We start from the raw sequence: 25,427 nt of genomic DNA, 5'->3' as shown, positions 1-25,427 counted from the left end.
GATGTTGTCTGGGGATGCAAAATGATTGAAAGAGAAGGATGAAAGGAATATAAAAAGGTTAGAAAAGTGTCAAAGGAACTATAATTTCACGGGAAGACTAGGGGTAGAAGAATGTGAGAATTTGGTTAGGGATATTGTCAAATATCTGGAACAAACTACCAGAAACCTTAACTCTATTCAATCCAGGCTCAAGACTTTCTTTTTGCCGCTACTTTTAATTAAACTATTCACATCTTACACTGGCTTCCTGTGTGTCAAAGAATAGATTTCAAAATATTGTTGCTGGTTTATAAAGCTTTGAATGGTTTAGGCCCAAAATACATGTCTGACCTACTGCTAAATTATGAACCATCCAGAACTCTCAGGTCTTCAGGGACTGGTCAGCTTTCTGTCCCCAGAGTCAGAACTAAACATGGTAAAGCAGCGTTCAGTTATTATGCTCCAAATATCTGGAACAAACTCCCAGAAACCTGCAGGTCCGCTGCAACTCTTACTACTTTTAAATCCAGGCTGAAGACTTTTCTTTTGCCGCTGCTTTTAATTGAACTATTCACTATCTTAAACTGCACTGTAACTTTTAACTTTTATCCATGTATTTTTTCTTTTAATGTTTATTTTATTATCTTTTATTTTTAATGACTGATTTTAAATGCCATTTTCTTAATGTCTTTCATTTTTGTAAAGCACTTTGAATTGCCTTGTGTTGAAAGGTGCTATATAAATAAACTTGCCTTGCCTTGCCTTGCACTGTAACTTGTATTCATGTACCTGTGTTATTCATGTTTTATTATCTTTGCTTTTTAATGTTTCTAATGTGCTTTATGCTCTTAATGTCTTTCATTTTTGTAAAGCACTTTGAATTGCCTTGTGTTGAAAAGTGCTATATAAATAAACTTGCCGTGCCTAAAGCTAGAGTGAGCTGATACATTTTTAAACTGATATTTGCATCAAAGAATTGCAATAATCACTAGTGCATTAGTGAGGTTTCAAAAAATATAGTTAATGCTGAATTGTAAGTTTGGCTTCATGTTTATATATCCATATTTACCTCTGAGTTTACTTTCTCTTTTACCCTATGTGTCGATGACCGCTCAGGTGAGGCTGAGTTCATGTCAATGTCTGCGGTAACAGACAATGAGACTCGAGGCCCCTGGGCACAGACATGCAAACGGCCCCTCCACCTTCCCTAAATGAGCAAGACACACACACTTCCTGGTTGTTTAGCTTATTATTTTTATACTTTTACATCTGTAGTCATTTTGAGACTTTTGGTAATTCTTTTTTTAATCTATTTGTGTTGTTTTGTGTCTCTATGTAGCGTCTTTGTGTAGTCTCTGCTTAAATAGTTATTTTAGTCTTTTTGTGTCTTAATATCTCTTTCCTTTCATGTTTCTTTGAGGTCTTTTTTAGTCTTCTGGTTTAGGTAAAGTCCTGGAAGTCGGCCTTATACTTCAAGCCCTCTGAGTTTCATTAAATGCCATTCAAAGAAAGCAACACATACAACACTTAAATCAAATTAGGTTCACATATTCAGTATTCTAGTCAACAAAAAGCATGAACACAGTTATAAAGAATAGGCAGGCACAAAAAGAAAGAGCAACAAGGGGGATACTTGTTAAATGAATGCTTAAAAGGCTTAATGATGGCCACTCACAACCAAAGTAAGTGCTAAAGAGACCATTCTTTCACAAATACATTTAAGGTAGAACATTTTTGATGACACTAATTCATACATTAACTGTAATAGTTGATATTTTATTCATTAAGTCAGTCAGTTATCTTTGATATTAAGGTTTTGGCAGCTACTTAGTAGGCTACACAAGCATTTAATGCTGCCACTATAGATCTCTTCTGTTGTTAAGTCTTTGCTGGCAAGCAAAGTGGATTACAACTCTGAGCCTTTCATACGCACTCAGAGATGAAGAGATGAAGGGCTAACTGTGGACCCTGCTGCTGCTCTTACACTTCATGTTGACCCTGCCTGGATGCTGAATGAATGCAGTTGTAGGTATTGGTTATGTTTTTACAGGATTTTTAAATGTATTTTTATAAAAGAGACATGGGAAACAGCCCTGGGACGACTGTGGAGGAACTACAAGCTTGTGAGAGTCATCAGTGGTACAGGAAATTCATGACTGAGTGCCCATCTGGAGTTCTCACCTATTACGAGTTTAAACAATTCTTCGGCCTGAGGAATCTCTCGGAAGCGTCAAATGCCTACGTTTGGACCATGTTCTCAACGTTTGATATGAACGGTGTAAGTTCATTTATATTCCTCTGGCAGGTTAATATATAAATTGTAATGTTATCAGCAAAGATGAGTGTCCCCATTAGTTGCTTCTCATCTTTACTGAATATCAGTGGTTGTTAAAATGTTTTAAAACGGTTTATTTCACATTGCATGTCATTTTTTTAAGTAGATTGCTTATGATAATGCTGCTAATATAATTAATGCAAATCATACTCTCACTATGTAAATAATATTGATAATCTGCTATTATGAAGAATTAAGATTAAAATGATCTTCATAATCCTCAGCAAAGAACCAATGAAACAAAAACAAAGAATATGTACAATCCTTTACATGCACTTTATTTTGACCATCTATTGTTACTCTATGTCCTGCTTTAATGCAGAGACACTGGTTTGTTGTTATTTTCATTTTCATTTAGTTTTAAAACCGTGCAGTTTTCATTTATTGCCTGCCTGTCTGTCCTTAGTGTGTTTCTGCTAACATAAATAATTGAGAGGAAATTAGTCTTTTACAGAAGGGGCTTATCCCATCAATGCTGCTTACTGACCTGCAACTTTAACCGAGAAAGGTCAAACCTCTTCTTCATGCCGTTGTTGATTAGTGTATCAGCGTATTACAGTAAAGACATTTGAAAAATAGGTGGGAAACAGGAGTTTATTCCACTATTTGCATTGTTGTCTTTAAAATGTCAGGAGTATACCATGAGTACTAATGACAATCTTCACGATGTGCTTTTCTTTCGTAGGATGGCTACATTGATTTCATGGAGTATGTTGCCGCTCTGAGTCTGGTGCTAAAGGGAGGCGTGCAGCAGAAGCTCCGTTGGTACTTCAAACTGTATGATGTAGATAGGAGTGGCTACATCGACCAAGTGGAGCTACTTCAGATAATTAAGGTGCGAAAGAGCCTTTATTTTAAAGCATGATGCAGGGCTTAGTGAAAGACTTAGGGAAATCCCAAACACTGTCCTGAAACAACCTGCCTAGACCACTGGGGTCCAAATGAGAAACAAGGTCGAGAAATCCCCTCCTCAGGCTTATAGGAGCGTGGGATCTACTGTGAGTTACACAAGGTTCAGAGGCACATGGATGACACTTAGCTGACATCTACTGGTTGAAAAAAACATTAAATGTGTCAGTTCAGTTCAGGGCATGTTCATGATCATAACATGAAAATACTATGATTCCTGTATGAAGCACTTGCAAATGTGTGGCCTATTTTAATCTAATGTACTTGCAGGATTATTGCTGTTATGAGTTTGTATCTCTTAGGTTGATTGCATGTACTGTGTGTTGCTTTGGATAAAAGCATTCGCTAATTGAAATGCAATGTTCAGTAATTATTTCCTTTCTTTGTGTTGTGTTCAGTCCATCCGTGCAATCAATGGCATTACCAGTGAGATTTCAGCAGAGAAGTTTGCCAACATGGTGTTTGAAAAGATTGACGTTGATGGAAATGGTAAGACCGGAGGGAGAAATCTTCAGACATTCGATAATACCTGAATATTGGGATACAGCTGGATAACAAATACTTAGCAAAGGATTTACTATTTATGAATCTATGTGACAACAAGCATTAGATGATTGTGCTTAGTGTTTGTATGTGTTTGTTCTACAGGTGAACTGTCCTATGAGGAGTTCATGGAGGGGATTCAGAATGACGAAATGCTGCTGACGACACTAACAGAGAGTTTGGACCTCACACATATTGTCAGCAAAATTCAAGAAGAGATGAGATCCAACACCTGATACCTCTATCTTTATTGACACTGAAATAAACATTTTTGTATAACCGTTCCACAGCTGAAGAGGTGGATAATCCATAAATCATCATCAGGATGAAAGGATGTGGACCAATCTCTGGGTCACTGTCAAAGAACAGCATGGTTTAACTCCTCAAACAAAGACAAATATTAATGTTGTATTCAATGACACACTTGAGGTATTCTACCTCATAGTTTATAATGCTTTCAACATGGACCTTAAACATATTTATAAAATATTGTGACAATACTTTATAGTCAAAAAAATTGATATGCTGCAATAAAATGTAATTTTGTCTTCTGAAATAGTCAGACAAATCATAAAGACAGATTAATACCTTAACTCTTTGTTGGACTCTAGCTGAAGTGTAAAACTACATGATTTCTGTCCATTCTCCATAAAGTGCCATTATTGAATGTATGTTGTAGCTATTGCATGAATTTTTACAATACATAAGCTACGTGTTCAGTTGAATGTGTTTAGGTGAAACCTACAGGTTCCTTAATTGTAGTGTTTCACATAATGTGCAGTCGAGCCACCTAGATCTCCCTACATCTGAGACAGCAGTAGATGATGTATATTTGAGATTAAACAAGTACCTTATACTACCTTTCTCAAAATGGTGTGATTTATTTCGGAATCCTTTTTTATTTGATATTTCACTGTGTGTTATTCCTAGGGACAACCAGGATGTGTGCACATCCAGTTATTTCAAGCAAACTGTAGCAAAAAGCTAACAAAACGTTTTGTTTGTTCTTCAGTTCTCGAGTTAAAGCATTAGACAGCCTGTAGTCTGAATTAAGCTAAATGACAGTTCCACATTAATGAGTTTTTCATGATGTAAATTGTTGGCTTGATCGTTTATGTTTAAAAAGAAAAATACCTTAGTTAGATATATGCACATTTATAAAGTGAAATGAGAGAACGTGCAAAAAGGACCTTTGTGTGACCAAATAAAAGTTGCGAGGCAAACATTATATCCAGCATCAATGCCACAGACATCTCAGTATTTAATTAGTAATGTTTTAGTTTGAACTTACCTTTTTTTTGTCTAATGGTTTAATTATGTGTGTCTGTCTGTCTGTGTGTCTGTGTGTCTGTGTGTTTTACATTCTGATTTATTATCACTTACTGACACAGATGGACTGTCTAAATTAAAACTTAAAGCCAAGTCATGTTTTTGATCTCTCAATGCAGACACAGTAGCCTACGGAAAAAGGAGTTGGCCACAAAAATGCAAAAAAAAAGGAGCAACATCTTATAAAATGAATCTAATGATGTTAAATTCATAATCTGAACACTTCCTTACACTCCCCTTTATGTAAAAATAGATTCTGGTATAACCTCTGGGGATTCCTTCATTCTTTGTTAGGGGACTGGCTACTTGGAACCATAACAAACCAACACACCCATCAACAAAAGACTCGGACAGACCATTCATCCCAGAATGCAAATAATTAGCACTCACACATGCGCGACAGGCTCATTATGGATATTAATCCGAAACCAAGAAACCCAAAGTCAAATATGCGCAGCTGGATGTCGGACACACGCTCTCAAAGCCATGAGTAGTTTCAGGGTGTGGTTTATTATTGCCGGGCTGTTTTGTCTACTATTAGTGATAGGATCATCACCAACCGTCCACAATGCACAGTGAATTGGCTGTTATTTTCAATGGAAACTGCCTAATCTGTCTGCCAACTGAGTCATAAATATCGTCTGCTAGTGCGCAATGCTGGCCAATTTATACGCAATATAATGTATGACCAATAAATCCTGAACAGTATGTTCCTTCCTTCACACACTCGTTAAAACAAATAAAATAAAATGTCAGGAAAATATAAAACACCAGTGGAGAAAATAACAAACAAGAGGGTAAATAAATCCCTAAATGAGCAATTTAAAATATTTTTTATAAAACAAATGTTCAGCATTTTAAACCAAAAAATCAATTACAAGAGCATGTCCGTGTGTCAGATTGAGCCTTATTATTAGGCTATATGTATTACATTAGGATCATTTATAATTATTCTTGATTAGGTAGCTTATCTACATGTCAGACTTATAACTCATCCATGTGTTATGAGGTGAAGTTGGCTCACAGTGAAATGCTCAGATGGAAAATTAAAGTGTGTGTCCACGTGCTTCAGGAACAGCTTTCCCCTCAGCTGCTCCGAAAAGGTGTGTCACCGGCGTGACGTCACGGCTGTACCTGAGTTTCGGTGAGGAGAGGGGAAGGGCCGAGCCGGAGTGAACAACACCAGAGTTCCCCGGGAACAATTTGTTGTTATTCTCTCACACCTTCGTCCAAATGATTATCTATTAACATTTCCTTCGGGGGGAATCTGCGACACTTCGGGTTTTTGCAGAGGAAACGCGGTTTAATCTCCAGCTGCTGGTGAGCAGGCCAAGGACAGACCTCTCCAACTTCCTGGTTCACCACAGGTATGTGTCGTTCTTTAGTATCGTGTTTGGTCGCTTTTTAACCTGAATTATTTGTAATTGAATCTCACGTTTATAGATGCTCTGAACTATTAAACACGGGGTATAATCTCCGAGCAGAGCTAGTTATATGACAAACAAGTGTTTATATAATCAATAGTATCCCGACTTTCAAAGTGTGCCTGTTTTAAAAATGTTTGGATAACCCGGACGCGCATGATTTCTGGGAACACTGCTGCACCATTGTTAGTCACTGAGAGTGTTTAAACTCTCTGGCTATTGGGGAGATGATTCACAGTAATAATCCACAGTGGACTGATCGGTGTGTGTTGTCTTGTCTTTCAGGATGTCGGTCACCCCTCGACGTGTCCGCCTGAAGCCCTGGCTGGTGTCTCAGGTGTCCAGCGGGCGATACCCGGGGCTGGTGTGGCTTGAGCGCGAGGCCATGCGCTTCAAGATCCCATGGAAACACGCGACACGACATACACCGCAGCACGAGGACGAGGACACCATATTTAAGGTTAACCTAAACTTAACAGATGTCATGGTTGAGCTAAAAGAGCAATGAATGTAGGCCATGAAACGAAGTGTTTGTTTACCCCGAGGGAGAGCTTGTACATAATGGCACTGCTGCACGGGCAGGGAACTGGGTCCTCTCTTTTTAAATCGAATTTTTTTTGTAAGGTTATTAAATACGCTTTTACAAGTTCAAAAAACACAAAACTATTTGCATGTACCTGGCGTAACATCTGGTTATGCGAGTTGCATCACAAGGCCTCCCAGTTCCACAAAATGACAGTTATTTAATCATGGACCTGTTTTGCGTATGAAAGCGTTGCTTCTTATTTGTCCCTTTTCACCTGATAAACAATTTGAGAAAGTAAACATTTGCTATATCGGTGTAACTTGAGACATACTAAACCCTTTTTGTACTGAGCACATTAAATGGGTGATATTGTCATGAGAAAGGACATATTTAGGGATGACAAATCTCTTGTATTTTCTACATATATTGCTATAAGGGCGGTGGTGGCAAAGTCCATAGGGACTTGACTTGGCTTGGCAACTGGAAGGTCACCAGTTCAAGTCCCGGAAAGACCAAGTGCTACCGAGGTGTCCCTGAGCAAGGCACCTTTCCCTACACTGCTCCCCGGGCGCCGTACATAATGGCAGCCCACTGCTCCTAACACTAGGATGGGTCAAATGCAGAGAAACCGTTTCGTTACATAGTACCTGTACTACGTAATGACAATAAGTTGAATCTTCAATCTTCATCAATTATATATGTAAATGCTTTTCATGGATACCCCACAAAGTGCAACTACCTTTGAGAAAGACAGTACAAATATGTGGATTCAGTGCAGGAATGTAAAACTGGACTGATATTGATACCTCCGTTGTGTTTAAATGTTCCTTCAGGCGTGGGCTGTGGAGACGGGGAAGTTCCAAGAGGGCGTTGATGAACCTGATCCTGCCAAGTGGAAAGCCCAGCTTCGATGTGCTCTGAACAAAAGCAGAGAGTTCCACCTAGTCTACGATGGCACCAAAGAGGTCCCCATGAATCCTCTGAAGATTTATGATGTGTGCGACATTCCACAGCCCCTCAGTAACCAAGGTAAACAAGAGCTGCTTAAATATGAGTGATTAATTTGTCCTCCTTAATTGGTATTTTTTTTTTTTATTTCAATTGATTTTGTAATTTTTACCCCACAGGTTCCTCAGATGCTGGTTCTTGGACTCCAGGTGATGATGATGGTGGTGACGAAGATATTCCAGATACACCAGAGTCTCTCCCTCCGTACCCATCCAATGGTGAATATCTTCTCCTCATACTTAATGCATTTTCTCCCCTTAATTTCCTAGCAGTATATCAAAAACCCTCTTCTCTATTGTCTCCTCATTTAGGTACCAGTCCCTCTCCTCTCATTATGTGGTCTCCTATGAGCTCTGGATCCCCCATGCAACCTTCCAGTTGTCCCCCTTCAAATGAGGTCTGGCCCAAAGAGGAGCCTGTTAAAATCTGGCCTAAAGAGGAGCCCATAGATGTGGAGATGCACCCCACACCGAGTGAAATGCCCCATGCTCCTCTGCCTGACGTCCCAATGCATCCCCCTTCTCTACCTGAAGTATTCTTCGCCTCTCCAGAGACGTGGATCAGTTCCCTCCCGAGTAAGCATGCACTTCTTCTATTGAGGAAATCACTGCACATCATAAAAGAGACAGTCAACCAAAAGGAATTAATTTTGTTTCTCTTTCCAAAACAGATTTTGTATTATAGGCTACTGTAGCTCAACCTGGTCCATTCATTTCCTAACATAGGGCATTGTAGTCTTTTTTTTAAACAATACCAAAAAACAATCACTGCCAATGATGGCACATGTCAGCCAGTGAACTATGTGGCGTATTGTTATTGTTATATTTGTGTTTTTAGAGAACATTGAAAGTCTATGGCATAGATGAATAAGCAGCCAATACTTGTTAGAAGGATCAATATAAGTAAAATGATGTAAAAGTTCGAATTAAAGCAGAAATGTCATTCATGGGTTTAAAATAAGTCTGCATTTGTCTCTGTACCAGTGACAGACCTGGAGGTGCAGTTCCTGTACAGAGGGAAGGAGATGTGTCCCACAGGGAACATCAGTAACCCTCAGGGCTGCAGGCTGTTCTACGGAGACCTCGGCCCCATGGTCAACCAGGAGGAGCTGTTCGGGCCGGTGAACCTGGAACAGCTACGCTTTCCGACCACGGAGCACATTACCAACGAGAAGCAGAGGATTTTCACTAACCGCCTGCTGGATGTGATGGACAGAGGCCTCATCCTGGAGGTCAGCGGTCACGACATCTATGCAGTGCGTCTCTGCCAGTGCAAGGTGTACTGGTCCGGTCCCTGTGCTCCAAACCCTGCTGCGCCAAATCTCATAGAGCGCCAGAGGAAGATCAAACTCTTTTGCCTGGAGTCTTTTCTCAGTGGTAAGAAAAACTCACCTTTACCATGCAGATTTGATTGAAGTCATGGTCTTTGCTCATTTAAAAAATGTTATATTCTTTGATCCGCAAATCTAATCCTAATAAATGTGTTTCCATGGTGTTCAGGAGTAATCGCCCACCAGCGTGGCCAGACACCAATCCCTCCTCTATTTGAAATCAACCTATGTTTTGGAGAGGAGTGGCCTGATGGCAGGCCCAAAGAGAGGAAACTTATCATGGTTCAGGTGAGAAATGTTGTTCAAATATTTGTGCTCATTTTCAGGACAATACAGGCCAGTGATCAGCAGTCTACACCTCATACTTGTGCATGAACAAACTGCATCTCTGTTTAACAGCAGTTGAAATAATAGTTTACTCAAATATAATATAAATCTGCAAAAAAGTATTTCTGTGCTTAAATATTTAGCATGAAAATGGTTTTATAAAAGACTCAGAAAAATATATCTTCATTTAAAGTAGTTTTTTTACTTGATGGAGACATACTTCAATAATATTTTTTGAGTTCATACTTTTATTGGGTTACTAATAAAAGATGTTTACATGCTTTTCTTTCCCTTGTTTTTTCTACTGTCCATCTCAATCTACCTGTGCTAACCCTCGATCTTGAACGCGCTGTTTTATCGCCTCTATCTTTAAGTCTCCCACCGAAAAAATCACAGACTTGTTTTGAGTTGTCTCTTTGATTGTTTGAGGGTTGGTAGGCACTCCTGTAACATAAACAGAAATGCAAAAGCACTGAAAAAGTGATTTTTGATATGATATGACCACTATTTTAAAGAAAATAGAAACTGTTTAATTTAACCTTAGCTGCAACCCGTCACATATTTGTTCACATTACTCGTATTTCCCGTTTTAATCCTGTTACATGCGAACCTCAGGCAATCAATACTTTATTTTCAGAGTGCCTGATTGTGTGACTCATATTGGTTCTCTCTCCCTGCTCTGTCCTGCAGATTATTCCAGTGGTGGCACGTATGATAAGCGAGATGTTTTCAGGGGACAGCACGCGGTCCTTCGACAGCGGCAGCGTTCGCCTGCAGATCTCAATCCCAGATATCAAAGACAACATAGTGACCCACCTAAAGCAGCTGTACTGCCTGCTGCAGACCCACCAGGGCCAGGACGGGTGGACATTGCCCCCCGGCCCGGGCCTGAACATTGTCCAGGCTATGCAGGCACAGTGAAGTAGCCCACACTGAACCAACATATATTATATATCACTGTATGTTCCACAGTGCTACTGAGAGTTGCCTACTGGGAAATAAGTACTTGTGTGTATGTGTAATCATATTTAGAAGTTTAAACACTATACTGTTGGATTATAGTGCTTTCCTCTTGTAAAGTGCTTTCACTATACTTTTCTGTAAATAGAAGTAGTGCCTTTAAGCCTGCATCACTCTACATCATGTGTGCAGGAACTACAGACAGCTGCGGTGACTGCAGGGGCCAAAGTCCTGCTTTCTGCCAGGGGCCATTTAAGTTAGTTAATGAGTTACAGTTCGCCCCATGCACTATTTATACAAAACTGGCCAGTGATTACCACACTTTCCTGCAGTCGAGACACCGTGCAGAATACCTTTTATGTTTTGATCTCATATACATTTATATAAAATATAGGCAAATATGAATTAAAGTATGGATGTTATTTTTCTTCTATTCATGTACTACTTTAAACTGGCTATTTGGCCCCATTTATCCTGCCAGCATATTGGGTGTTTCAACTCTTTTAACAAATGTTGGACAATAAGGTCTTCCCATTTGACATAATTGGCAGTTTTCTAGTCACCTCATCTGCAGTTTTGTCTTCAGTTCTTTTACTTTTTTCCATCTGTATTGTAGTCTATTTTTGTAAACATATCTTTGATTTTTAAGCTATGTATTGTTTCCAGACAGCCATTTAACTAAACAATATTCAGCTACATGGGTCTGTTTTTAATATGGATGCCACTGCAATTTGGGGTGCTGAATTATGTTTATTATTATGTTTTATGTCTAGTTGAATTTATCCTGTGATTGTATGTTTATTTTATCAATAAAAATGCAGAAATGATAATGGTGTTTATGAATTACTTTTAATGGTGACACACACACGGGTAACTTGTTTATTTTAAAAATGGTAAAATGTACTTTCGTTCACAAGTGTTTGTTTACTTTTCTGACTTTACTGATGAGGCTGCAGCTTGACAGATTTGAGTGACCTGCAGTTCTGCACCGGATGTGCTCATGCAGCATTGCTGACCTCTAGTGGTTTTGTTTAACAATAGCAAAGGGGGAGTTTTAGGTTAATAGGTTAATTTTCATTCGATTTTCTGCCATCTGATGATAGTAGTTGCCAAATATAATCATCAGAGCGACCAATATATGACGGCTAATTGTGGCAGAAAACTAACAAAAAGTATTGAGTAATTTAGAAATGTATATCATTCAGAATTTCCACCATATTGAAAATATCTTAGATTTGTGTCATTCAAGCATTGGGGTCACATGGTTAGAAAAAGTGGTGGGGGGCACTTTTCATATAAATAAATAAAAAACTCTACTGCATTCAGCCCCCCCCTGTGCAAACAATAGCCTACATACATGCTTACAATTCTTTAAAAAAAAAAAGTATCCTAATGCAAAGTGGTGGGGACAACATTGGCCATCTCCAAAAGTGGTGGGGGCCATGTCCCCAGCGTCCCGGCTACATGACGACGTCAATGCTATCAAGTAGTATTTGAAACAATGAAAACCCTCTTAAGAGCAAGGGCTCGGGTGTGAGCTGACCGTCCTCTGACTGCTGACAGTCGGTTAGAGAGAGGGAAAAGCCGCCGCTGGATCTTGAGTGTTGTCTGTTGGACATCCCATCGAACAAGCTGCTGCTTTGACAACAACAGTCGGTTTCTAGGCAACACAACAACAACCTGGCGAGCATGGCGGAGAGCAAGCAGAGTGCAGGTTCGTACGAGTTAGAAAATTCACTTAGCCTACCAACTTTCTACAGTCACACAACAATAAGGGAATTGTCTTAATAACGATAGTTAGGTGAATAGTTGTTTTCGCTTGAAAGATTTGACCTTGGAGTTATTTCTGATCAGTAAAGGTGGGGTAGGTAAGTTTGAGAAACCGGCTCGAGATACACTTTTTGTTATATTCCATGGAATGCTCTTAACATCCCGATAGCAATGAATATCTTAAGTGCTTTGACAAAAAATCCATTAAAAACTTTCATCTGTGGAAGCCGTAGTACTGTAAAAAGCACGACCAATCACCTGCCTGTCAGCCTTCCATCTGTGCACAAACTTATCTCGTGCCCTCATTGGTCATGTGCGCATTCGTGTGTGTTGGAGGAGGGGCTCTGTAAGGAAGTCTGAAGGAAGGGGGCCCCATGGAAGGGGCAGATTTATTTCGGCTGCGTACTTTTCAAATTCTAGCGCACTCGAGCTGGTTTCTCCATTCTTACCTACAACTAAGCAATCGTTAATACACATTTAAAATCAATGTAGCTGCAGGATGATGGTGTAAGTATGTTTTGCACAGTGTTTTTATATTGCAATATTGTTTAAAAAAAACAACAACTAGCCTATGTATTATTTATACATTTCAGACCTCAACTGCATTTGTTATCCTCATTTCATTTCCTTACATTTTTTATGTTTTGTACAATTTATGATCGTTTTATATTATGTTTATACAAAATGTATTTACTGCAACTTTTATGAAATGAAACCTGGAACACATCTTTATAAAAATGTATTGACTTTTCAAAATGTGGTTGAGGGAGTAGTAGAGTATATTTTGACTCCCAAAGTGTTCAAATCGAACTCTTTATTTGGAGTATATATCTTACACTTTTGACAGTGTTCAGAGAACACCAAACTCTTGGACCTATATACACCCAGAGACTGGTGTTAAATGTACTCTTATAGAGTACAATGTACACTGTGGTTTTTGCTGTGTAGGATAACACTCACCTCTCTTTATTCTTTAGAAGCCACAGTGTCGGATGTCCAGAAGAAGATCAGAGCAGCGTTTGAAGCGTTTGATTATGAGTCTAACAACACGGTGGATGTCAGGTGAGCTCCGGCAGTACAGAGAGAGGTGGGGGGGGATCCCATTGTTCTCCTGGGCTGATACACCAGACTTTTGTAATGTAAAAACACACTTCTCTGAACCCTTGAGGTCATAACTTTAAACACAGTGATTAAAACATGTAATCTTATTATACTTCTAATCAAATAAACACTTACTAATGAGTTGAGGCGTATACTCAGTTAGTTAAATAGTGTGGTCTCTAACATGATGTTTGTTTTCCAGAGAGATTGGCACCATCATATATTCCCTGGGTTGCTTTCCCTCTCAAGCAGACCTACACGACTTAATAGCTGAGGTCAGAACATAGTTTTTTCAATATGTTGTCTATAATAGTTATGGTGACATGTATAGATTGCTTGAAATTGCAACTACTTACTAAAATATGATATCAGTTCTGTTAGAAATGTCTCCGCTTGTTGTTAAAAGTTCCAAACTCACTAGCTGTGTCCTGTTCAACCAGGTTGAAGAGGACCAAACAGGATACATCCACTTGGACAGTTTCCTCCCAGTCATGAGTAAAGTGCTGCTGGAGCACAAGTAAGACAGTTATTTGATCTCCAATACACCCTCTTGACTGATGCCAGTACTGATGTTTGGTATCTAATGAGGTAGCTACTGAAGGATTTCACTGAATTAATGTGTAGTAAAAAGGTCTTCCACTGTAACCTGTTGTTGATCATTAAACATTCAGGTGTATGTTTTGCCACCCAAGAAGATAACACATCAGATCTCTTTCAATAATGTATGCCACCTTCTTTAAAGTTTTGCTTTCTCTATGCGGGTAAATGTACGTGTGTGTGTGTGTGTGTGTGTGTGTGTGTGTGTGTGTGTGTGTGTGTGTGTGTGTGTGTGTGTGTGTGTGTGTGTGTGTGTGTGTGTGTGTGTGTGTGTGTGTGTGTGTGTGTGTGTGTGTGTGTGTGTGTGTGTGTGTGTGTGTGTGTGTGTGTGTGTGTGTGTGTGTGTGTGTGTGTGTGTGTGTGTGTGTTAGGTTCCCTCCCATCCCTGAGGACCTCCTGCTCCAGGCCTTTGAGGTGAGATCAGCTGTTTACTCATATTCTCCAGTGTTGTAGTTCCCGCGTCTGAACAGTATATAAATAAAGTTGGAGTAAGACCCTTCGAGTCTGCAGATATCATACTGTCAACAGAGTGACACTAACATCAGAGTAACTGATATTTGTTAAAGCATAAAATCAATAACTCTATATTTCCAGGTTCTGGACAAAGAGAAGAGAGGATACCTAGAGCCTGAGGAGCTGACTAAGTACATGACACAGGAAGGTAAAAGCAGAAGCCTTCAGGTTTTACTTTGTGACTTGTTGGAGCAGATCATCTCATAGATATCTTTTGTGTGTCTTACATTCCCCCTACTATTTTTTCAAAACATCTTATAATGTACAAACAGTTTTGAAACCATGGCTGTGTTGTTTTTGTGTAAACCAGGTGAGCTCTTCACCCAGGAGGAGATGGATGAGATGCTGACAGCACTGGCTGACCATGAGAAGAACGTTGTCTACTACAAAGACCTAATCAACCAGCTGACCATTGACCCGGACATGTAGACAATGTCCCAGTGTGTCTACAAAAATGCTAAAAATATTAGAAGCACACGTCTGTGTGTTTGTTGACTTTATTAATGCAAGTTAATATTATGTTGTGCTAGTAGTTCTGATATGGTATAATATAATAAATGTAAATATCTAAATCCTAACTTTGTGTTTCCAGAATCGTTGAATTCAGATAAATTACAATTTGGTATAAATTGCGCATTTTGGGGGAAAAATAAATCAATGCATGTTTTTGTAAGCTTGAAGTTTATATTCATGATTACTTTTTGAAGTCTTGTTGTTTCTTAGTATTAACCTAACCTACATATTAATACCTTAAAGTGTTGTTTTGTTTGTTTAACACATTTAAGCATTAAACTATAGCCCAAGTGAAGTTAGTAAAAATGTATATTTTTTTATTTTAATTGAAATATATGCGCACCCTTTTTTCACTTAAAAACAGTATAAGTTTCTGATAAATATATTTCATACTTCAGCTTGGAAGCTGTTTTGGTTAAGTAAAAGTAAGGAAATAGTGTTAGCTCAACATGATGTAAATAAAGCTTTAAAAGTAAAGGTACTCATCAGGCATTAACTTGAAACTAGAATGTGATCTTGTGACCGTGTTACTCGTCACGGTAGATCTATTTTTAACAATAGTTCATACTGTTTGGTAAATCAGATTAATACATGATGCAACTTTGAGCATGTTCTCATAGAGTGGGAATAGAAAGTAAAAGTCTAACTTCAGTCCTTGATGCATATAATTCCACTACTGCTGAACAGGCTGGATTTCTGTACATTTTCCAAGTTTTTCATCACCTTACATTTAGGTATTAAAATGAATAGGTGACCCATGTTAGATCTCTATTTTATATCATTTTCACACATATTACTTTAGGTTTGGGCTACATATGGGCATGTTGTTTACCTTGTGTCCATTACATCATTGAGGAATGTATTCTGGTTAATGTTTGGCAGAGTGACATAAAAAACAAGGAAGGGCCTGTGGTTGTTTTATTGTGGAGCCAGTCTGCCAAGTAGTTTACACGGTGTGACGGAGATAAGAAGTGCTGCAACTAGACGTTTCAAATGTTCCCAAGAGCTCTTTCTTTAGTACCAGCCCCATATGTACATTAGATTAATACAAAACTGGACGTTGTAGATTCAATAGAGACTTTGTCATACGTTGCTATCAAGAAATTGCAACAGAATGAAAGTGAAAGATATGACTGCCCTTACTAGAAGTTTGTAATACATTTAGCAATCAACTGAACATGTTATCTCTTCTTTCTCTGTAGATCTGTTTTATTCACTATAACATGTACCTGCCGTGTTGTAGGCAGTTATCTATGACAGGATTCACACATTTATAGGCCCATACTAATCGTCGTTTTAGATTAGGAAGATAAATAGATATGAGCTGACTGAGCCTTGTTGCTCAATACTTGTAATCTCACAAAAATGGAAGATGGAAAATGAGAAAAATGCTGATAAGGCATTCCAGTCTATTTATAGACCTGGAGACCTTTAAGCTTTTCCAGGGTGATTTCCTCCGTATCTGGTAACCTTTGCTCGGATGGGATGCCACACTAAAGATCTCACACCCTTAACTGAGTCGACTCAGTGTCCCACAGATCGCTGTGCTACTGATGTGGACTTTGTCATTCTCCTTTATAAGGAAGACGTTGAGTGAGGACTGAGCAGGATTAAAATATGAGTTCTTTTCACACTAAAGAGTAAATCATTTAACAACATTCATCTAGCAGACAGCAAAGGTAAGAGCTTTTGAACATGAATCTCCACAATACACTCGATATGTCTTCGCTGTTTGTTTAAACAATCTGTAGTAAAGGCTTGCTGTGTGTTTGCATTTCATTTAACACAATTCAAACAACATCTACAGAATAATCTTCCACATACTCCTCAAAGTAATCAGAAATCTGACAACAGAACAACACTTTTCAGATTACTCCGAAATTAGCCTAACGATTCGTACTGATTTTGTGTTTGAAGTATGTTTATTTTATCATATTCAAACAGAGCATTTACCTTTGGACTGTTTTCATCGACATTTTTGTCGCCAATCTCTTTGTGTTGCTAGGTGACTATGACCAGTTTATGATTTCAAGACCCATTCATTAATTTTACATTCACCGATAACAACGAGGTGTTGTTTGAGCAAAGGCTCACTTAGCTGAGTACATTTGTTAACTCAATGTTCTCAAAGCTACAACCAGCTTTAATGAACACTAATGGAATACAAACTCCCTTAATCCAATATTGATTTCAGATGCAAGTTTCTGACGCAGCTCGTAGCACTCATAAAATGTACGGTGTGTGTTGTTAATGTCATCTATGATAAGGCAGGTGTGTGTGAGAGTGGACAAGATGTTCAGGAGCAACAGTCCCTTTGGCAACGACACCAGCAGCTACGCTGGATCCATCCAGTCCAAGTATGGATTTCACAATCTTTATGTTTTTGATTGATTGTTTTATTTCATTTATTCATCAGCAGATGATTGATATTGTATTTTGTTTTATTTTCTGTGGCAGTGGTTTCTCCAACACGGATGATGTGTCATCGCAGGCGTCAAATGTGTCGAAGCTCAGTGCCATGTCAGTTTACTGTAAGTTAAAACTCGACATGAAGAGTGGTTACACCTGTTCAGTTAAACTTCATAAATAATAAGAGCTCTGGTTTATGATCAACAGTGCAAAGGAAGGAGTATGCAGAGTCAGTAAACAAGATGATGGACAAATTACGGTACAGAGTGGAGGTAACCTTCGGAATAATCTCCAAACAAATATGATCCTCTCTGAATCATGCCTTGTTTGATGTTGTGTTTGAATCCCTCCATGCTGCAGCACTTGTTCACCTGTGACCTGGATGGGAAGGAGCTGAGAGGCGTGGGGGACTGTGTGGAGCGGCTGAAGCTTCTGGACGGTATGGGCCGAGTTTGGGGTCAGAACATGAGGCTGGAGGTGCGAGGAGCCAACCTGCTGCTCACAGACAGAGAAACCAAGGTCAGCAGCGTCTGATGCCCACAGAAACACACATCAGCTGGGAGTAGTCTCCTCCAGGATGAGGAGGACCCCACCCAGGGTGTAAAGGTTCACTGGGTGATTAGACCAGCGTAGCAAACAGATGTGAATCATATGTTACAGCCTTCACAGTCACCAGATCTTAGTTCAACTGAACACTATTCAAGTCAAGTTTTTAGTGAACAAAGGAGGATAATCCTGTTTGTTCAAAGAATACTAATGTACCTGCCTCAGTAGTGTACATGCTGTCTGTAAGTTCAGTTTTCTTCAAACTTAACATCTGTTTGAACTTCTACGCAGATGACATACGCCTCTATAATTAAGACTGTCTTTCTGCAAATGTCCCAAATTGGCACGAAGGAGAATTAAAGCTGTTGTAGAGCTTTGTCGCAGCCCAGAATCTCACTAATATACTGTATTATCTGGAGTTCTTTCTTAATTGAGAGTGCTTTGATACAAGAAACTTATTTTTAAATATTTGAAGATGATGGACAAAAGCAGCTGGGTTTTGCCTTAATTTATGTATGTGGTCCATGACGTGGTTCATGTGAATAACAACCTGTTTTCTCAGGAGGAGCTGGAGTCCATGTCCTTCAGTGACATCCTGGAGCTGAAGGCGGTGCTGGACGCCGGCGTGTTTAACTCCCTGCTCACAGTGTCTGTCCGGCCCGAGGGGAAACACACCACCACCGTCTTCATGTTTCAGTGTGAGGATGTCAGGGTGAGCACAAAACCCTAAAAATGGCTGTTATTTCAACTACTATGAACTGAAACAAAATAAGTGGGTACATTTGTTCCTGTTGCTTACAGGCTGACTATGTCCAAAGTGATCTCTCAGCAGCATTGTCACGCAGGAAACATGATTTAGGCATCAGGTAAGAGCTTGAAGTCAGAGAAGACATACCTGAAACTACTGTATGTGTGTATATTGATTGATGACCTCTAACATTGTTTAAAGCAGCAATGCAGGACCAATAGCAAGACAGGGAATGGAAAACCTCAGTAACGGCGAAGATTTCTCTGAACCAAAAGAGCAGAAGCCCCCCCAATGGACGGCTCCTGACTATGGTGAGTCTGTGAGATACACAAGGGTTTGATATTGCTTATGAGGTCAAAATCAATACCAACCGTCTGTCTCTTTGTGCTTTTAGAGGAGGATGACGTACCTGAGCCTGAACCAGTTGTACATCAGGAGGAAGAGGAGGAGGAGGAAGAGGAGGACCCACCTCCCAGAGAGAGGGCACCGTCACCGCAGCCCTCCACCACCGAAGAAGAACCTCTGTCGAGCCAACGTCCATACACAGACCTGGACAGGAATGTAGTAAGTGTATATTTGATAATCATTATTAATGCCTCATTTTGTTTTCATCATTCTACATGTTAATTATATTCAAGAGCAGAAGAATGTGAAAATGACTTTCTTTATCCATCTTCTTTACAGGACATCTTGAATCATATTTTAGGTGACATAGAAATCTTCATGGGAAAAGTATCTGCAGTAGTAGCGAAAAATGCAAAGAAAAAGAAGAAAAAGAAAAAAGGAAAAGGTAAATGAATGAGGTGAAGAAAGGCAGACATGTAGACTGTTTCTAAATGACAGCACTCAGTCAATACTGGAATATTCTGTCAAACTAGTTTTTATACAACTATCATCAGTTATGAATACACTGCGACATGTGTTATGAAACTTTTGTGTCATACTGTATTATGACTTTTATATGAATTCTGTGTTGCTATGACTTTTATATAACTTTTCTTATGACATAATCTACAGCATGACTTTTTATGACTTTTAATGGCGTGCCACACTACTGTATGACAATTTTGGATGACTTCTGAAAACTTGTGAGTCATCGTGTTTTTATTTGTTTTCTTCAGCCCTAGACGGTATGCCACCTGCAGCAGAGTTTGAAGAGTGTTTCCATAAGATCAAATGTGGTTTCAACCTGGTGGTATGTGTCCTTAATCACATTCATATTATATAATCATGTTCAGTATTGCTACTGTTCACTTTGTAGTGTACAGTTTGTGTAACAGTGAAATATTTCTCTTGACAGGGGGAGCTCAATGGAAGGATTAACAATCCCAGCGCTCCTGAATTTGTTCACTCCTTATTTTCCATATTAACATTCGTAAGTGACTTCATCTCGTAATTCCAATACTCTCTTATAATTAAGTTGAATTAACCATCATGATTGCACTAATCAAACGATTGGAGCTGTAGTCCAATGTGCGCCCTCTGTGGCACCTGTCTAATACAAACCTAATACCTTCTTAATTATTTGTTTCCTCACCAGCTGGTATCTCACTGCCCTGAAGATCTGCTGAAGACCATCGTGGCGCCGCTGCTGACGCCTCAGTGTATCCGTCTGCTGAGTGAGGAGGCGTCCACAGAGGAGGACCAGCTGTGGCAGTCTCTGGGAGACGCCTGGAACATCCCCAGGTGAGACAACGGACAGTGTGGGACCTGATGAACTGTAGCTTTCTCTTTTCATTTGCATGAGACCAAAACATTGGCCCCATCTCAGAAAAGTAACGTAACACATTTCAAAGATCAGTTTTGAAGGATTTTTACTTTAAGCTAGTGTCTACACTTATGGACACAAAGTAGTTTAAAAGGGCTACAACAGTACAATTCAGATTTTACTACAAAAATATATATTTCCTTTGGATACTATTAGTTTTCCTGCCTTATAAAACTTAAGTACATTTACCTAATTAGGCAGAATGTATCTTCTAATTAGCTTTATCTTTGATGTATTGATATTTTTATTTAAGTATAGTATTTGAGTATTTCCTCCACCACTTCAGTTTGGTTTACTAAAATATGTCAGACTGATAAGTGTCAAGATAACAATCGGTCATGATTTTGACAATATGATCAGCACCCAATGGCCAGAAGACGACGAGGACATCCCAACATACACTCTGGAGTTCTCTGACGGCTGGCAGGCCCCTGAGGTGACTGCAGCACCTGAACCCAGTGAACCAATGAGAAGAGAGGAGCGTCAACAACCTGCACCCTACCAGGTAGGCTACTCCTCCAGATCAGACATTCAGTTCAACATCGGCACAGAGAGACAGGTGGTTTGGGAGAAGATATTCAAACATAACACAACCATGTTTTATTTTTCCTGTGCAGGCTCCAGCCAAGAGTATAACACCAGCTCATCGCCCCAAAAAATCATCACGGTACAACAAACCCATAAAGAATAAATAAAAATCCAGGTGATTGTTCGAAGTTTAACATTTTAGATGCCCTTTGTGTATTTCAGCTTTGTTCAGTCACCACCGCGGGACATGTATGTTACGTATGACTTCATCTCAAGAAACCAAAGAGAGCTCACCGTGAGAAAAGGAGAAGTAGTTCAGGTGAGTGAACCGACTCTTGCTGTGATGTTTGAGTGGAATTGGTTACAAAAGGGTTAAAACAAAAGATAACAGAGAATGAACACAACTCATTAAGACACTGGCTCTGATTTCCATCTACAGCTGCTGGACATGTCGAAGCAGTGGTGGAAAGTGAGGAACAGCGCCGGGGAGGAGGGCTATGTTCCCAATAATGTCCTGGAGGTTTATGGTGAACAACAGATGGAGGTGAGCACCACGTACACACCGCAGGTCTTCTGTGACTTAGTATTAATGTGAGACACCTCAATCAGAAATATTGGTATTCATGCACAACTTTGAACATTTGTATTCCATAACCTGCTTCCATCTTTCTCAGAGTGTCCTTGAATTACTCTCTCTATATACTCATCTTTATATTTCAGTAAAAACATTCCTTTTTTCAGCAGGCGCCTGGGGGTCCTCCTGTTCTCACGAAGAAATCCAAGCCTGCAGAAGTGAAAGCTTGGCTGGAAGACAAAGGCTTTGGTAAAATGTAAGTACACAGTTATTAAACTCCTTTCATAGGCATTAAAGCACGTTTAATTTAACTTGATATAACCTACTCCAACCTACAGTATATAAGGCGTTTTCTCTTCAGTTAATTGAAGATGTTGGGACTCATTTTGTATCATCAGGGTTATTTTTTTCTCTTGGAATGGGATTGAACAGAAAGCCTGTAATACTGGATGTGGTTTACAAAGAAGTGAGCATATAAGAAGCAGGGGTGTCGAATGAAAAATACTTTTAAGATGCATTATGGGTAATGGGACCAGTGTTTTTTGAGCTCAACTCTTAATATGGATAAAAAGTCAGGACATAATGGCCCGTGCTCCCTTCAGTTTAACCATTTTCACCATCAAACAAATTGTGAGTAACCAAACTTCACCAACTGCCATTTAATATTAGAGCAGGCATTTGACCTTTTTCCACCAAATGAACTTCTGAGATTCAGAAGTGATTGACAGACTAATATACGTTGTATTGCAGCACTGTGCGCTGTCTGGGCGGGCTGAGCGGCTCCATGCTGCTGGGCATGAGCCGAGAGGAACTGAAGACCGTTTGTCCCGAGGAAGGAGGACGAGTCTTCTTCCAGTTACAAGCAGTCAAATCCGCCATGAGTGTAAGTTACCATCTTTATCTGTGTCCACTGAGTAATGCTGGTGTGAATACAAAAGCACGTCTAACAGTTTTTTGTTTGAACACCCAAGGTTGCCACGTAAGAGACCAACAAGAGAAAACCAAAGAAGAAGGAGAACAAGAACTCCCCATGGTCCATGTCACTAAATACTGTATACTTTTAAATAAGAAGTGAGAGATTGTTAAGCATATTATTATCTGAATCCTTGTATACAATTATATGCATCTCATTTTGAATTCATATATAGCATTTGTTTGGTTGAGAAATCTGCTGTAAATCCAAAGTGTAATCTAATCAGTGGAGATGATATAAAGTGCATTTAGACAATGTTCCCAGCAATACTATGTCAAATGTCTTACTATATTATGATAGCAAAGTCCGATGACGCAACACGATGTAAACAGCCTTATGTATGTGTTCATTCAGTAACGTGTAAATAAAAGTTTTCTGGCACAACACAACGTTTTAGTGAATAAACATGCTTTATTTCGTTCAGACATTACACATGAACCTTATCAAAGGCATCTGTTAAACACTGGCAATTCATTTCAGGCAATAATTTGGCTACAGATCCATGGCCATAAAATTCAAATGTCGAAAAAGTGACGAGATTTTGTGAAAACAAAGATTTCAATGAGAAAAATATAAGCTGCACAGAAATATATGTTGAGAGTGAGCATTACAAATGTAATAAATGAGTGATAAAGATAGTAAAACACACATAAATCAGTGTGAATTATAAATATATGAATAATGTAGCGCATATATTTGAATAACTGGTACTGGTTTTTGTGATGGCATCCAAATAATTGCTGTGTTACTACTTAGAGATAAAAGCTTGAAATAGTCCCATCTGTTCTGTTTTTATGTGCATCACTTCTGATGCGCCAATATTTACTGGAATTTAAAAGGTTAAAATGACCAATTTACTTGTTCAAACTGCTCAAATGTGAAGATGTGTTGCTTCTTCACATTGTCTATGAAAGTAAAGCAAATATGTTTGGGAACTGGACTGTAGTTTGGACGAAAACAAACAATTTGAACACCTCAACACCCAGGGTCCTAAAGGAATCATAATGGGCTTTATTCACAACCTTCTGATGATAATAGACCAAACAAACAATTGCAATAAACCGGAAAAAGATCAGTTGATTGTTCAACGTGTAAATAATCCAATAATTGTTGTGTGCTGTTGCTGAGGACACAGAAACACAGAGAACGTTTGGAGATAAGTATTTGTGAGGTAGGCTGCACGGTGTTGTGCAGACAGGTAGCTCTGTGCAGACTGTTAGAACAAAGTGAACCACCGGGGTCATAAGCACACAACACAACAGTTAGTGAATGGATGGAGAAGGTTCAGTACAGATTCTAGTCCCTGGAAGAACGCACCACAGCCGGTATGTCAAAGAATAAAACACTAATTACCTTAAAAATTGTTGTAAGAGGTACAGTAAGTGTGTGAAGTTATTGGGCAAGTCAATGTAGATCAATGGAAGAAATTAGTCGTTCCTAATCAAAAACACAGAAAATGTCTATTGATGTGACTTAAAAGAAGGGGTTTGTTTTTATGTGTGTGTGTGTGTGTGTGTGTGTGTGTGTGTGTGTGTGTGTGTGTGTGTGTGTGTGTGTGTGTGTGTGTGTGTGTGTGTGTGTGTGTGTGTGTGTGTGTGTGTGTAGGTGTGTAGGTGTGTAGGTGTGTAGGTGTGTGTGTGTGTGTGTGTGTGTGTGTGTGTGTGTGTGTGTGTGTGTGTGTGTGTGTGTGTGTGTGTGGAGGTCAGTAACTGCTGTAACGAAATCTTTTGGCTTTACAGTAAGATGTATGTAACATGTACATACTGTATTTACTGTAATATGAAATGGTCTGATCAACTAAATAAAAGAACAGCCTTTAATGAGCGACTATCTTCATGTCATAATGGTAACTCACAATGGTAAACAGCAACACTACTAAGTGTTAAACCTTGACATCAATATATTGTGAATATAAAATCTCTTCTCTTTATATCCCCTTTAAAAAAATACGCTTTATACATGAAACCCAACGAACAAGCACACAACTATGGTGCCTCCCTTGAACACTTGGAAGCTACTTCCACTTTATTCCTGCTGAACAAATTCAGCTCTCATCTTTCCTCCTAATCATCTTAACAATGCTCACAGTTTGATGGAAGTTGGCCCGTGTCCAGTGGCAGGTAGAGAAATAATATGATGAGTGTAAAACACAATTTGTTATCCCAGCTTTGATCAGATTTGGGGCGAGTTTAAAAAGAAAGTGCTACAAGAACCATGCAAACATCTGGACCATGTCCCAGCATGGTTGGCTTGTATCTACATGGTGAACAGTGCTTCATTTAAATCTCTTTAATGCAAACAGATTTCAAATGCTGGTGTAGCCCTGAATGAATTAAAACGTCACATTACAGCTTGCTGTATATAACTCATTCTCGCCTGCCATCCATTACTCATGCAGGCATGCAAATAAAGCACTTAGAAGCAGAGTAATAGAAACAAAATGTCCTCGTCGAACAAAGGCCAAGCTTCTTCACACCGAGCATGTAGCTAGGTGGTTTCAGTTCCATCGGTGGGGAAGTTACAACAGCTTGGAGGCCTACTGTAGACGACTGAGAAAAAAAATGCAAAAAAAAGGGGGATTTTGAGGCTTAAGCTAAAAAGGAAAAGGCACTGCGAAGTCTTGTCCTGCTGCATATGTACAGTGCACTGCATGCAGCGGTGATACAAAAACGAAACTTTGTGATTTGTCTACAAGGGAAGGAATGAGTGATAGATGT

General features: G+C 39.3%; 4 protein-coding genes across 9 annotated transcripts; all 4 read left to right on the top strand.

Annotated features, from left to right (window-relative positions):
* Nucleotides 1-2,059: 2,059 nt before the first annotated feature.
* Nucleotides 2,060-4,002, top strand: LOC117489831 (guanylyl cyclase-activating protein 1). Its single transcript, XM_034139370.1, has 4 exons — nt 2,060-2,257; nt 3,000-3,149; nt 3,622-3,712; nt 3,872-4,002. The coding sequence occupies exons 1-4, from the start codon at nt 2,060-2,062 to the stop codon at nt 4,000-4,002; spliced, it is 570 nt and encodes a 189-aa protein (XP_033995261.1).
* A 2,184-nt stretch (nt 4,003-6,186) lies between these two features.
* Nucleotides 6,187-11,500, top strand: irf6 (interferon regulatory factor 6). Of its 2 annotated transcripts, XM_034139249.1 has the most exons (8): nt 6,187-6,462; nt 6,805-6,979; nt 7,879-8,074; nt 8,173-8,271; nt 8,365-8,628; nt 9,037-9,429; nt 9,553-9,671; nt 10,401-10,631. In XM_034139249.1, exons 2-8 carry the CDS (start codon nt 6,806-6,808, stop codon nt 10,629-10,631), a joined length of 1,476 nt encoding a protein of 491 aa, XP_033995140.1. In that variant the 5' UTR covers nt 6,187-6,462; nt 6,805. The 2 variants fall into 2 exon arrangements, with proteins under 2 accessions (XP_033995140.1, XP_033995141.1); XM_034139250.1 differs by lacking the exon at nt 6,187-6,462 and having other exon boundaries at nt 6,806-6,979; nt 10,401-11,500.
* Nucleotides 11,501-12,208: 708 nt separating this feature from the next.
* Nucleotides 12,209-15,216, top strand: efcab2 (EF-hand calcium binding domain 2). The gene is made up of 7 exons (XM_034138862.1): nt 12,209-12,384; nt 13,418-13,502; nt 13,744-13,816; nt 13,982-14,058; nt 14,510-14,552; nt 14,733-14,799; nt 14,962-15,216. Exons 1-7 carry the CDS (start codon nt 12,360-12,362, stop codon nt 15,078-15,080), a joined length of 489 nt encoding a protein of 162 aa, XP_033994753.1. The 5' UTR covers nt 12,209-12,359; the 3' UTR covers nt 15,081-15,216.
* eps8l3a (EPS8-like 3a) lies at nt 14,320-24,265 on the top strand. Of its 5 annotated transcripts, none has more exons than XM_034138859.1 (20): nt 14,320-14,332; nt 17,436-17,521; nt 17,622-17,695; nt 17,781-17,845; nt 17,934-18,092; nt 18,682-18,831; nt 18,921-18,985; nt 19,069-19,178; nt 19,262-19,431; nt 19,552-19,657; nt 19,989-20,062; nt 20,168-20,242; nt 20,408-20,553; nt 20,996-21,140; nt 21,253-21,302; nt 21,386-21,482; nt 21,603-21,707; nt 21,905-21,993; nt 22,488-22,620; nt 22,709-24,265. In XM_034138859.1, exons 2-20 carry the CDS (start codon nt 17,457-17,459, stop codon nt 22,718-22,720), a joined length of 1,890 nt encoding a protein of 629 aa, XP_033994750.1. In that variant the 5' UTR covers nt 14,320-14,332; nt 17,436-17,456; the 3' UTR covers nt 22,721-24,265. The 5 variants fall into 5 exon arrangements, with proteins under 5 accessions (XP_033994750.1, XP_033994749.1, XP_033994751.1 ...); XM_034138858.1 differs by lacking the exon at nt 14,320-14,332 and adding an exon at nt 16,636-16,843; XM_034138860.1 differs by lacking the exon at nt 14,320-14,332 and adding an exon at nt 16,636-16,843 and having other exon boundaries at nt 17,432-17,521; nt 19,072-19,178.
* The last annotated feature ends 1,162 nt before the right edge of the window (nt 24,266-25,427 follow it).

The sequence above is a fragment of the Trematomus bernacchii genome, unplaced genomic scaffold (assembly GCF_902827165.1).
Source record: "Trematomus bernacchii unplaced genomic scaffold, fTreBer1.1, whole genome shotgun sequence".
In the NCBI taxonomy this organism is placed as follows: domain Eukaryota; kingdom Metazoa; phylum Chordata; class Actinopteri; order Perciformes; family Nototheniidae; genus Trematomus; species Trematomus bernacchii.
Note: the sequence above shows the minus strand (reverse complement) of the source record. Positions and strands in the feature narration are given on the sequence as shown.

Bases quoted from the DNA above. Each gene is read 5' to 3' on its own strand.
- LOC117489831 (XM_034139370.1), top strand. From the start codon at position 2,060: ATGGGAAACAGCCCTGGGACGACTGTGGAGGAACTACAAGCTTGTGAG. The intron at 2,258-2,999 runs GTAAGTTCATTT...TTTCTTTCGTAG, and splicing joins CAACGTTTGATATGAACGGT to GATGGCTACATTGATTTCAT. The intron at 3,713-3,871 runs GTAAGACCGGAG...TTTGTTCTACAG, and splicing joins GATTGACGTTGATGGAAATG to GTGAACTGTCCTATGAGGAG.
- irf6 (XM_034139250.1), top strand. From the start codon at position 6,806: ATGTCGGTCACCCCTCGACGTGTCCGCCTGAAGCCCTGGCTGGTGTCT. The intron at 6,980-7,878 runs GTTAACCTAAAC...ATGTTCCTTCAG, and splicing joins ACGAGGACACCATATTTAAG to GCGTGGGCTGTGGAGACGGG. The intron at 8,075-8,172 runs GTAAACAAGAGC...TTTACCCCACAG, and splicing joins ACAGCCCCTCAGTAACCAAG to GTTCCTCAGATGCTGGTTCT.
- efcab2 (XM_034138862.1), top strand. From the start codon at position 12,360: ATGGCGGAGAGCAAGCAGAGTGCAG. The intron at 13,817-13,981 runs GTCAGAACATAG...CTGTTCAACCAG, and splicing joins TACACGACTTAATAGCTGAG to GTTGAAGAGGACCAAACAGG. The intron at 14,800-14,961 runs GTAAAAGCAGAA...TGTGTAAACCAG, and splicing joins TAAGTACATGACACAGGAAG to GTGAGCTCTTCACCCAGGAG.
- eps8l3a (XM_034138859.1), top strand. From the start codon at position 17,457: ATGTTCAGGAGCAACAGTCCCTTTGGCAACGACACCAGCAGCTACGCT. The intron at 19,432-19,551 runs GTAAGTGTATAT...TCTTCTTTACAG, and splicing joins CAGACCTGGACAGGAATGTA to GACATCTTGAATCATATTTT. The intron at 20,243-20,407 runs GTAAGTGACTTC...TTTCCTCACCAG, and splicing joins TATTTTCCATATTAACATTC to CTGGTATCTCACTGCCCTGA.